The 13,114-nt window shown below is 36.6% G+C and overlaps 1 protein-coding gene across 1 annotated transcript in view; it reads right to left on the bottom strand.

The window, feature by feature from the left end:
- ADGRL3 (adhesion G protein-coupled receptor L3) overlaps positions 1–13,114 on the bottom strand; it is a 425,730-nt gene that overhangs the window by 103,854 nt on the left and 308,762 nt on the right. Inside the window, exons 19-20 of the mRNA XM_070938393.1 lie at positions 5,767–5,833; positions 2,946–3,037 (exon numbers count right to left, since the gene is read on the bottom strand). Of these exons, the coding sequence (XP_070794494.1) occupies positions 2,946–3,037; positions 5,767–5,833 (159 nt within the window). The remainder of the gene's footprint in view (positions 1–2,945; positions 3,038–5,766; positions 5,834–13,114) is intronic.

Consider the following 13,114-nt stretch of genomic DNA (forward strand, 5'->3'; position numbering starts at 1 on the left):
ACTCTTTTGGCTGCAAGGCATTGCATTGCACTAAGATTTTTTTTGGTACAAATCAGCTTCATTGGATAACAGACAGAAATGGATGTAATTTATCTGACACTGCGCATAATTTTATAAATCTATCTTCCCCCTTTCATCTTACAGTCTTATTTGGAAAAAAGATTTTTCTGCCTCTGATAATTATGGCTGACATTTTGTTGAACTTTTAATCTATACATTGGTTTTTAGAAGTAGTGATCATTATGAGCCTGAGGATTTTCCAGGAGGGGATTACAAACAGAATATTCTAATTGCAGCAGTGTTGCTTTATAATCACTAGAAACTGGAAGGTGCTTACAGTAATTATTAACCATGATGACCCATGATTATGGATCAGCAGTAATACCAAGAGGATGCCTCTTGACCTTCAAGTAAGGTGACAGGACAACCAGGGTGGGAAGTCTGCCATGGCATGCTCCATTTCTCTCTCTCTTCCCCAGTAGATAAGAAACCAGATCACATTCCAGAAGAGGGTCACCAACTTGCTCCCCAAATCTTATAAGATCTCTCTGTCAGTGATTGTATGTGATATACAATCACATACACAAGGGCAGTGGTGAAATGTAAAATTTATTACTACCGGTTCTGTGGGTGTGGCTTGGTGGGGAGGTAATGTGACTGGGTGGGCATGGCCAACTTTTTTTTTTTACTTTTAAAAGCATTTTTTCTACCTCTTTGGCGAAGAGGTTATAAAAAATGCTTTTAAAAGGCTCTGACGATCCCAGCTGAGCTGCGCAATCATCAGAGGCTTTTTAAAAAAACTTTTATACTTTTAATAGTTAAAAAAAAAGCCTCTGATGATTGCGCAGCTCAGCTGGGCATGGGGGGTGGGTGGGCAGGGATTTTTGCTACCGGTTCTCCGAACCACCCACCGTTATTGCTACCGGATCGGGCGATCCGGTCCGAACTGGGAGCATTTCACCCCTGATATAGGGATAAGGCATCAAATTGTCTATGATTTGTTCATATGCATCTACATATCTACTTAGAAAACTATTCTTATTAAATTCTTGTCATTAAGAGTATCACTAAACCTATTTTGTAATTCTGGAAATTTTAGGAATGCTGAAAAGGGAAATAGATTAGATAGAGAGAATTTTTTCCCAGATGAGCATCAAGGAAGGTAGCACAAAAAAAATCAAGCTAAGAGATTATTATACAACTCAATGAAGCTTTAAGACAATAGATCCCAATTTAAGGGCCACAGACTCATTGAGGTCTTGAAGAGTATGATAGATCAGCTGTCCTCTTGAAGTTCTCTTCAAACACTTCTTTTCACCTTCCCCCACCACACACACACACACACACAAATGAAGACACAGGACAGAGGTTTGTGTATGTTCACTGACAAGAATGATGGATTGATTCTTTTTCTGTTGCTTTTAAAAGAGAAATCCTTCCATGAGCAATTTCTCTTCAAATAGCAAATACAGACCATCAATTGCCTTTTCAATCTATTTCGCCATTTTAAACATTTTTTTTTTCAAAAACAGCTTCAGTATGTGCTTTCAACAATTTTCCATCTTCTTTCTTTCAACAGTAATCACTTGACATTTATGTGTCCAAATAATCACTGTAAGGGGGGGGGGAAGATAGAAGTAGTATCTGTTGTGCTGCTGAAAGAAGTCACCAGGTCTTTATACATATACAGAGGCATGTATTCTTTTGTGTGTGTGTGTGTGTGTGTGTGTGTGTGTGTGTGTGTGTGTGCACGCAAAAAGTAATCTGCAAGAGCATTTGACAATAAGATAGTGGTCTACATGAGGAGAAGAAATGACCACTTTACAGGATTAAGAGTAGCTAAAGGTCTGAAATACCCGTTCCTTGCTTTTTCTTCTAAATGTAATTTTGGAAAGTATTTGTAAGTGTCAGAGGAAAGATGCTGCAAAGGTGGTAAATCTCTTCATGAAAGGCAAGCAGGGTTTTTTTGGGTAATAATCTTTGATAATCTTTCTGATACAGTTTGTGTAATGTCTTTCTGAATAGTAGTTTTAATAATATTTTTAAATAATGGGCCCAACTTTTCTCTAATATTTTTTAAAAAATCTGTTTGCCAATTTTGTTTAATCCAAGAAGGTGTTATTCAAATTATTCATTTTTAAAACTGTGCCCATGATTTGTTTCTGTTTTGGTTTATTTAAACATAAACATCCAAGGGCCATATAATCAGACCAACAGAGAAGTAGAAACAGACATTCAATATATTTCACCATAGAAAAGTGGGCCAGACATTACTCTTGCTAACACTGAATCAAGGGGGAAAAAAATCCATCTATGCATTCAAAATATTGCAAGCAATATGAAATAAATTAACAATATAAAATTATTTCCTGCTTCTGCATTCATTGCTTCAACATTCAGTACAAATTATATTGTTACCTTAAATGGCAGCCAAATGGCAGCCATATAACTGCCAAACTATATATAATTCCATGACTAAAGTCTTGCAAGATTTCTGAATTCTTACACAAAAAGTTGAGAAAGACATTGCTAAAATGTCAGCAAATTCCTCAGGTTTGTGATATTTTTGCTATTTTTTCTTATTATTATTTTGACACCTATGTCCATTATTTGGAAAGATTACTGACCCTCACCATGACTTCATGAAAAAGAAAATCCAATGTGCTTGCTATGCCTGAATATCACTTACCTGCCCTTCACCCCAAAGCAAGACATTAGTGTGAAAAATTGAATAATAAAATATGGACACTAATGGGATGGTTTAAATCCACAATACATTGGCTGCAGTTAGTTTAGTTATTTAGTTGTCTCTGCATTTAGTTCTCCCCGACACCCTTAATTTCACTCAGGACATAAGTACAGTGTGAGGACACAAGTGGCTTAGTTTGGTACTCCATTGTGTAGTTCAGCTGGAAACAATAAAAAAAGGGGAAGGATTTACTTACTTGATATTGTCGAGACACCCTGATTCAGGTTTCAGAATGGCAGTATGATGAAACATTTTATAAAGGGCAATTCCAAGGAAGATTACATTAAGCTGAAATAAAATCAAATAAATAAAATAAAATGGCAAGTTATAAGAAGAAGAAAAAGGATGAATCTAGTTTTCTTTGACATGCTACAACTATTTATGGACTATAATAAAAGCAGAGAGAGATGCTCAAGACTGAATTACTTGTCCATACCACACAGTAAAGTGAATCTATGTTCTAAAGAGTAGATGTCCCCCTGAAGATTAGGAACTTTTTTTCTAGCAGTATATTTCAATAATTATTCATTTTATATGGATGAATTCTTGTCCTGTGACCTTCCTCCTCCAAGTCTGATGAGGAATAAATTGATATGTACTCAATAAGAAATAGACTTGACTATGCCTTTGCATTATCCACAGCAGATAAAGTCCAATGGACTTTATTAGTTTGCATGGGCAACAGAAAGCTTTTCATAGAAAAGTAGTAAATAAAATTCACAAAACTATGCCTACCACAATAAACTTGTTTTAATGGTTTTTCTAATAGTAAAAGAGAAACATGACACATCGGGTAACTGAGTCTCTGGAGGGTGTTTATCCTTATTCTTCAAGCAATTCTAGGATTGATATATAAGACTCTGTAAGATTGAACAAAGACAGAATGAAGTAATTCTGTATGTAGGACACTGAAAATAAAAAGCAGTACCATAAAAATAGATAGAAAAATACAAAGTAGATTTCAATAGACAAGATAGAGATATCCCCCTTATATTACAAGAGCTTTGTTTCTATAAATGTCCTGAAACATTATGAAAACCAGGCAATTTCAACATATTCAACCACTAATTTGGTGTAAATCCTTAAGATCCTGGATTTAAAAATGTCATCTTTAACTCAGAACAAACCAAATTTAGCGCATCTGCTCAAGTAGAAATTTTCAAGGTAACTTTTTTTTTTAAAAAAAGAGTTTTTACAAAACAAAAATTCTCCAAAATACTTTGATCCTTTTAAAGGGAGGCACAAATTCTTATACCTTTTGAGGGCACCATAGTTATATCATAATCTTACACTGAATTATGTAAAAATGATTTCAATGTGATTGCACTCAGAGGGGCTTTCTATATTTTCTCAAAGCTCACTGCCGTGATTTTGTGAGCAGCAAATCTCTGGATAAAGACACTAAGAATCCAAGTGAATCGGAGGAGGCAACTGAGTGAATTTACTCAATGTCTTCCCTCACTTAAAAAGAAAGACATTCATGAGATATGAGCCTTTAGGGGACAATACTCCATTGAGCCTCTTGGTTTTCTAAAAATTTCACTACACAATTAACTAGTGAAAAAGTTAAAGCTATATAAATATAGATCTTGCTGATTTGCCTGTATATGGCTACATAAATTGTATCTGGAATGTGACTTGCCATTTAAAATCTTAAATTCTCTTCTATTTCAGATTTTGTTCTACCTTCAAAATTCACAAATATTATGACATGCTGGCTGGAATGATGCATTGTAGAGTTTAACTGCTTTCAAATAATACACAGTAAATAAAGTAGCCCAAAAAGCCAATCAGTTAGTCTATCTATCAGTCTGTCTTTGCATTATCTTGTCTAGGAAACAGAAAAAGTGAATGGCATGGGGGTAAAAAACACTTGTGGAAAAATGTTGATAGATTTGCACTGAATCATTTTCTTACAAGGAAAACACCTGTAAAAAAAATACAGGTACAGCACTTAATCCTGAAGAAATCTACCAGATATTTATTTTCACACAAATTAGTGTGAGTTCTCAAAAAGTCCCCTCTGGTTTTAACTTTAACTGAAAAATATAAGAATGAATATTCCTGAAAAGTTTTTCAGAAAAATGGTCTTTTAAGGAAATATGCATATTTACTCATTTATTATGCAGTTTTGAGGCTACTCAACTCCTTAACTCTTACAAAGAAAAAAGAAAAAACAATACATATAACAAAAACTTGCAGCTGACTGGAAGAAAAATACAACCATCTATAAAAACCAAACTTAACTAAAGGGGCCACTTTGAGTGAAGGCCTGGAAAAACAACTAGGTTTTGAGCTGAAGATCCTAAAGGTAGAAGACATATGAACCTCTGTGGTGGTGGGGATGTTGAGCTAGTGGGCAGATGGTGCAACTGAGAAGAGACATCCTGGATCTCATAAGATGAAATTGCTTAATCAATTAGGCCTGAGCACATCTATCTTCCTTGATTGTATCAGATGGAACAGAGGGTCACATACAATTGGAGATGAGTGGTCCCTCAGAGACATAGGTCCAAGGCCCTGAAGAGCTTTAAAAGTCATAATCAGCATCTTGAATTGCACCCAGAAGCCAACTGGTAACAGTGCAGTTCCCAAAGCAGTGGGGTCATTGTCTGTAACTCCACATTCTGTACCAGCTGTAGCTTTGAGTGGCCTCCAAGGTAACCCCATGCTTATAGTAATCCAATTGTGAAGTGACCAGGGCATGAATGACTATCTGAAGGACCACACAATCCGGCAAAGGGCCTAACTGGTATACTAGATATACCCCTGCAAAGGCTCACTTCTCTGCTCTCTTTGAGCTATGGTTATATGGCCAAGTCTGCTTCTTCCTATTCAGTGACAATATCTTCAGGGATTTAAAACAAAACATTTTTATAATGTTCATCCATAGTGGAAAATACCATTGACAGGTTTCTGACATCATCCTTTCCCAATTAAGTTACATTTGATGCAAGACATGCAAGATCCTAAAGATGCATTTCCAGAAAACAGCAGAGCTAGTTAAGAATTCTTACCATAATGATCAAAGTTGCAGGTCCTATAAAACTCCAAATGAAATAGGTATCAAGTCGAAGCCAACATCTGTAATGATAATGGAAGAAAAATGGCATTCAGGGATAGCACATGAAATAAATATCAGAAGTAAGTGAATAGAAAGAAATGAGAGTTGTATTATATTCCATTCAGAGGCATGAGATGCTACACTGCTTCTTCAGTGAAATTGGATCATATGTTTTGTCTTTGGTAGTGTTATTAAGAAAGTCAGGTATTAACTTCTGGATGAAACAAGGAAATAGCACAGATTTTACTTGAAGATGATCACAATTAAAAATAATTATGAAAACAGCCATAAAATCTAGCTTACAGCCATTCTTTGAAGCCTATCCGCTTCACAGTAGGTGGCTTTTTTACTTAAAAAAATCTTTAAAAATTAAGTGAAGAGAAAAATAAATTAGCAGGTCTGAAATTTAACCAGATATAGATTTCTCCCTTCCTCATGAATATTTCTAGAAATGAACCTTATGATTAAGCCAGGAGATTCGTAATCTAAATTATTCATCACTTAATTTTGTCTATGCTTAATATCCCTAGCGTTTAATGATCTTGGAAATTAAATTTCCATTTCTAGTTTGTGTAACGACAAAATAGGTATCACTAGCTACAAGAGAGAAAGAATAGCAGAACTGGAAGGTACCACTAAGCCATTATGCCCAGCCACTGGTCAATGCAGAAATCCAAATTATATATCCCAAATAGATGGCTGCCTGGTATCTAGCCTCCACTTGACCATCTCCATTGGGATAGGGAGTCCACTCTGGCTGCCAAACTACTATTACAATTAGGAAGTTTTCTTTTTCTAACTTAGAATCTGCCTTCCTATAATTTAAGCCATTATTCTTGCATCCTTCAATGATAAAGAATGGGTCCTCCTCTCTTTTGGTTTGACATGAAGATTTATTTACTTATTTGTTTGTTTGTTTGTTTGTTTGTTTGTCAACAAGTACAAGAAAACAAGTATCAGTATAGACATAGACACGGACACATGAAAAAATGGCACAAATAAATGGATATAAATAAGCAAAACATAGCCATAAGCACATAAAATGAGTACATATAAATGAGGACAGTAGGACAGGGACACTTATGCTCGTGCACTTATGCATGCCCCCTTAGGGACCTTTTAAGAAATGTGTAAGGTTCACAGTAGACAGTTTAAGGTAAAAGGTATGGGGGTTAGAGAAACTAACAACAGGATCAGGTAGAGTGTTCCAGACATTTACTACTCTATTGTTGAAGTCGTATTTTCTGCAATCAAGGTTAGAGCAGATTACATTTAGTTTGTATCTATTGATAGCCCTTGTGTTATTGCGGTTGAAGTTAAAGTAGTCATTAATAGGTAGGACGTTATGGTAGATAATCTTGTGTACTAAGCTTAGATCGGAACATAGACGGTGTAGTTCAAGATTATCCAGGCCTAAAATTTCAAGCCTGGTGGTATAAGGAATTTTATTGATGATGTTATCCATTCAGTCGTATCCGACTCTTGGTGATTCTAGGGGCCAGGTCTCTCCACACCTTCCAATCTTGCATTACTTCTTTGAATTTTTCTATGCTCTGGCTGGTGTCAGCTTTGATGGTGTCTAGTTACCTTGTTCTTTGACAGCCTGGTTTCCTTTTGCTGCTAACTATTCCAAATATAGTTGTTTTCTCCAGTGATTGGTTTAAACAACATTTCAAGAATCATATCAACTTCTCAGTCATCTCACTTCAAGACTAAATATTTCAGGTGTCCTTCAATCTGTTTTCATAGGACTTATTTTTAGCCTCAAAATTACCCGTTGCCCTTTTCTGCATCTGTTCCAGTTAGTTTGAATCCTTTTTAATGTAATATCTAGAGCTGTACACAATAATTCATCTGGAATCTAACCAATGCAAAATAAAAGAAAATTATTATTTTCAAAAAATCTTTCTGTTGATAATAGTTTCTTTGATGAACTGTTGATGAGCACTCCTTTAGTAACATTTTTGAATCAGTCATGTATCCCCTTGATTTATACTATCTGGCATACACTTAACTAACTTGTTAATGAGATTATCTGGAAGTACTTTGTAAATGCTTTGCTGAAATCATCAAAGACTACAGCATTTCCAAAATCTGCTAAGGAAATTACCTAATGAAAAAAAAATAAGATAAGGCTAATGTAGAAAGAGTTATCTTTAACAAATCTATGCTGATTCCTGGTTATTACTGAATAGTATCACAGTCTGAATAATTTTATGATCTGCTCTAGAATCATCCCAGATAATAATGGCAGACTGGCCAATCTACAGCTCTTTGGATTTTCTTTTGATACCATCTGTTCTACTCTCTTTTTCGAAGTATGGACAATATTTATCCTGCTCCAGTTGTATGTTACAGTCTGTCCTTATTTTACAACTGCAATTTGTTCTGGTAAAACTGAACTATTACACACACACACATGATATAAAGTTTGTAGGTTGCTGCCATCTCATTTATGCCATCTTTTATGTAGCAATGCCAGTGCTATTCTTGCTCCAATATATATGGTTGCAGGTGCAAAAATTTGGATGTAATTATCCGCATTGGTTGCAAAATGGTTACTTTACTACTGTTTACTACCATTTTTTTACCATAGTACTTTGCAAATAGTTGCTAACCAAGGTAGTTCCTAAAATGAGAATAGGCTGTATTTTACCAGTTCACCAAGTTTTCTAAAAAATTGTGTTAAAAGACAGGTTGATGAACATCAAGTTGATGAACATCATCAAGTCTCTACAATACCCTATGATGCAATTCATCAATTTCTATGGAAATTCATTCCACAGAAATAGTTATTTTATAAGCATATTTACATCAACATTTATTTGTGCTTATTCATCCTGCTCCTTAAAGTTGCCTATCAGTAAAAATGCTTGAATACAGTGGACTAAATCAAATAAGGTAAAATTTGTCAGATTTTATTTGGTTCAAAAAATAAAACAGTCTGAGAAAATTCCTATACTTTTAAAGGCATCCTCTGCTAGATCAACAGGATAGATATGCTTAAGAAATTCCACCTGACTGCTGAGTAATCACTAATTAGGTGTGCACTATGTGTAAGCTTATCCATGCACACACACACATATTATATGGAACTTTGGAGAACTATTTCTAGCATAGGGGCATGATTTCATTTCCCACCTACTCCAGTGGGCAAAATTACGCCTTGGGATTGGGCTGTACTGAGAAGAACATCATTCCACAATACATTTCCAATTATATCATGAGTTTGTGTAGGAAGAAGTAGGAATTGGATACTCTTTGTCTCCTCCTGCATTTACAGAGGAGTCCATGCAGGATAAAGTAGGAAGGCATTATTCTTTGATTTACCCTGCAAAAAATGCTTTTGTTCCCTCAGGACCAAAAGAGGAAAGATACCTCACCATATTTTCTTCATGGATATTCATAATTCATACAAGTTGGAAGCCATGGCACCAGTGGTATTTTTTTTTAAAAAAATTTACTACTGGTTCTGTAGGCATAGCTTGATGGGCGTGGTGTGGCTTGGTGGGCGTGGCAGGGGAAGGATATTGCAAAATCTCCATTCCCACCCAACTCTGGGGCCAGCCAGAGGTGGTATTTGCCAGTTCTTCGAACTACTCAATTTCCGCTACTGGTTCTACAGAACATGTCAGAACCTATTTATTTTACCCCTGCATGGCTACTTTAAGGAGCAACTTCAACCGTATCATACTTTTCCCTATTTAAAAAGATATGAGCTAGCCAAAGAATAATTGTCCTTTCAGGTATTCCAACTGATGAGCAGGGCTTTTCAGGAGGATGCATCAGACACATGGCTAGCTAGATTAATTTTATAAACCAGAGAATCCTCTTTTCTCTTCAGAACTATTGTAAGTCTCTTAAGTGAATTAAGCTTCAGTTTGCTCCATCTTGATATGAAACCTTCTAATTTTTTTCTTCACCTCTTTCTAAGGGTATGTGATTGTTCCCCAAGTCACTCCAATTTCAGGCATGATCACATTGCTTGCAATACAATGCAAACAATGTATGCTCATCACATCAGCAGCATCTGTTCTGAGGTATGGGAACTAAGTGACCCTCACACTTGGACCATTCCAGGAGAAGAGTGGCTTGCAATCTGATTTAGTCATCACTTGGACAGTGGCTGGATGGTAAGGGAGATGATCACCCATTGTTTGAAGAGGGGTTAGTGCATGTGCCTTGAATGAGGCAGATATAATCTGTCTTGAAGAGACAGATTGTGGATCATCTGGATCTGGCCATATCAGTGGATTCTTCTCATTCCATACCCAGACAGCCAGCAGGAACCAATCTGTTTGTGCTGGTGGGTGATCTATTTGGGACCTAGATGAGGACAATGAGACATCTCTGGTCCTTTTTTACTTCTTGTTGGCACTAATTATCTTCCATTGGTCTTATCTTCTGAGATTCCTGTAATGATTGGGAATGAAGGACACTGTTTTGCAGTGGTTCTGCTCAGTGGTGGGATTCAAGTAATTTAACAACCGGTTCTCTGCCCTAATAATTTCTTCCAACAACCAGTTTGCCAAACTACTCAGAAAGTTAACAACCGGTTCTCCTGAAGTGGTGTAAACTGGCTGAATCCCACCACTGGTTCTGCTCCTTCCTAAGTAGGTAATTTTTAGTAAGTGGTAGTATGGGCAGAGAATAATTACATGAACCTACTGGGAGAAATCTTCTGTCACTTTGTGATGGAATATCATGAGTATACTCTAATGCCTAGACTGACATCTGAGCCTCAAGTCCGTAATGTAATGGAAGTGTTGACCTTGTGCCTGGATCCTGTGTTGGCCCAGGTGTGAAGAAATAGATTGAAATTGAATCCCAGAAAGACTGCTGACTATTTGACCAAAAAACATCTGACTAGCTGACTGGAGTAGCACCTTCTTTGAAAAAAGAAGGTACATGGTCTGAGGAGGTCTTTCCAGATTCATGACAAAAGTCAGATAAGAGATGGAGACCATGGTTGGGGAAGAGAGATTCTGGCCAGCTTCAACCGGTGTGCCAGTTGTGGCACTTTTTGTAGGAGACAACCCTGCCAACAATGACTCATACTCTTGTTACTAAATTGCTGCAGTGCTCTCTACATGAGATTGCTTTTAAAATGAAGTTGACAAAAAAATTCAGCAGCCTATTTATTAGTGAGCAAGAGTTGTTATTTGCACAGAATCTGAATGCTGTCAGTCCTTCAAGGTAGGCAAGGTCAGGAAACTAACATCATAAAAAATACTAGAACTCTAACTATAAATAATTGGCATAGGTTAAAATAACATTATCTTAGAGTCCACTGAAGTTTAGCAGCTAATACATTCAAACAATGTATTCAAAATAGATAAATAGAGCCTTGATAGTACAGGGGTTTAGTGCACCCTGTTATTAACACAGCTGCCTGCAATTTCTGCTGGTTCGAATCTCTCCAAGGCTCAAGGTTGACTCAGCCTTCCATCCTTTCTAAGGTAGGTGAAATGAGGACCCAGTTTGTGGGGGCAATAAGCTGACTTTGTATAAAATATACAAAAGAATGAAGGCTATTGCTTAACGCATTGTAAGCCACCCTGAGTCTCCGGAGAAGGGCGGCATATAAATCAAATTAAAAAAAAAATGATAAATAAAATTTTGAAATCCTGATGCACTTCTCCCTCCCTTTTATATCAAAAAGAGTCAAAGTGAGGCAATATTGAATTTCTTTCTTATACCTTCAGGTTTTATCAGGCTAAACTCATGTTTTACTAACCAATGCTATATGTTTTCTCCAAGGTCATCTCTGTATTCTTCTACATGTATTGGCATTTCGGCTTCAAAAAGATTAAAATATAGCCTTCTGGATACAATTTAAAGTGCTGGTTTTGATCTATATGACTTGGCTTGGGTATTGTTAAGACCATATATATACTTCAAGTAGATTCTACTTGTCTAGCACAAATGTTCTGGGCAGAGATGCTGAGACCTTTCCCCATGAAAACAAGCAGTTTATGTATTTTTCTGTGGTCACAGTTACTCACTGAAATCTTCTGCCAGAAATCTGCATAATACCATAGTCCTCGTTCTTCAGGAAAGTTATTTAAAGTGGACCTGTTTAGAATCAGAGTTCAGATCTAGTTTTGGGACACCTAATATCCTAATGTGAAAATTACACAATACTCCATTAACCATTTGCTGAGGACATTTCATGTCAGTCAGCTCTTTTGAGGTTTGCTATCATTGGTCTAAGATATTCTCTCTCAAAAGTAATGTTTGGCATTGTGACCCAAGACTTCTCACACAGGACTCTTTGGAAGATACTGAACTCCTAGTCTCAATCTTCTAGGACATTGTGTGATTGATATTCCTGTGGCAATGCACAAATTAAAAATTAATGCAAACCTGGAGTTTTTTTTTAAAAGGAAACTGTTCCATTGATGGTTGGAGTAGGTGAAGGATGCTCAGAGTGACACACATACATGTACCTTCCACAGGTTTAGAACAATGATAAGTACTGCAGTGGATTTTCCCCTCTTGACAAGTGAGATGGGGACGGAAGGGAAAGGATGGCTGCCCTAAAACTGCCTGCAGTAAACTGAGGGCAGCAACCTCAATCTGAGGCATGATAAAGGTAGGTTATGGAGGCAGCACTTTTTACAACTGAAACACTTTCGTCCCAAATCAAAGGTGGGAGGAAGCACATTAATCACGGCTCATTCTGCCCTCCCCCAAATCCTTTGAAGACCACAGCTGAGTTTATGAAATTTGTACAACTGCCCTCCAATTTGAGTAATTTCCTTGGGGCCACTATACAGGAACAATTTGGTATGCCCAGCACCTACATTTATGTATTGCATCTTTATACTTTGCAAGATATATATTTAATGGCACAATCATCAATTAAGATGCTAAAGTACTTGTTCCCAGATGGTGTTAAGTGTCTTCTGTGCTCTGGTAGAAGTCTCTGTGGAATTTGCATCTTATCTCTCTTTGGCTGCTCATGTCTGATGAAGTATGAATCAATTTGCCCTTTGTATGATGCAATTCAAAGGCATTTCTGCCCAAGGTGGCTATCTTATATGTGTATTCACTTGCAGATTCATTAATTAGAAATGTTTCTGTGCTAAATGGTTTACTTGTTTCTGTGGAAATGTCATGATAGCTGTTATTGATTAGACATTTCATTTAAATAAGGCACATACCAAATAAAGATTCTTCGTCTGTTTTTGAATGGCATGACATCCAAAGACAGGAATCCATACCCCTCCTTCTATATTCAAGTAGTGATTGATATCTGGTCTTCTACTTTTTGCTGTCAAGTCAGTGCACCAAATAAT

Source organism: Pituophis catenifer, unplaced genomic scaffold, assembly GCF_029215685.1.
Source record: "Pituophis catenifer annectens isolate HBS135680 unplaced genomic scaffold, rPitCat1.0.hap2 SCAF_2, whole genome shotgun sequence".
Classification (NCBI taxonomy): Eukaryota; Metazoa; Chordata; class Lepidosauria; order Squamata; family Colubridae; genus Pituophis; species Pituophis catenifer.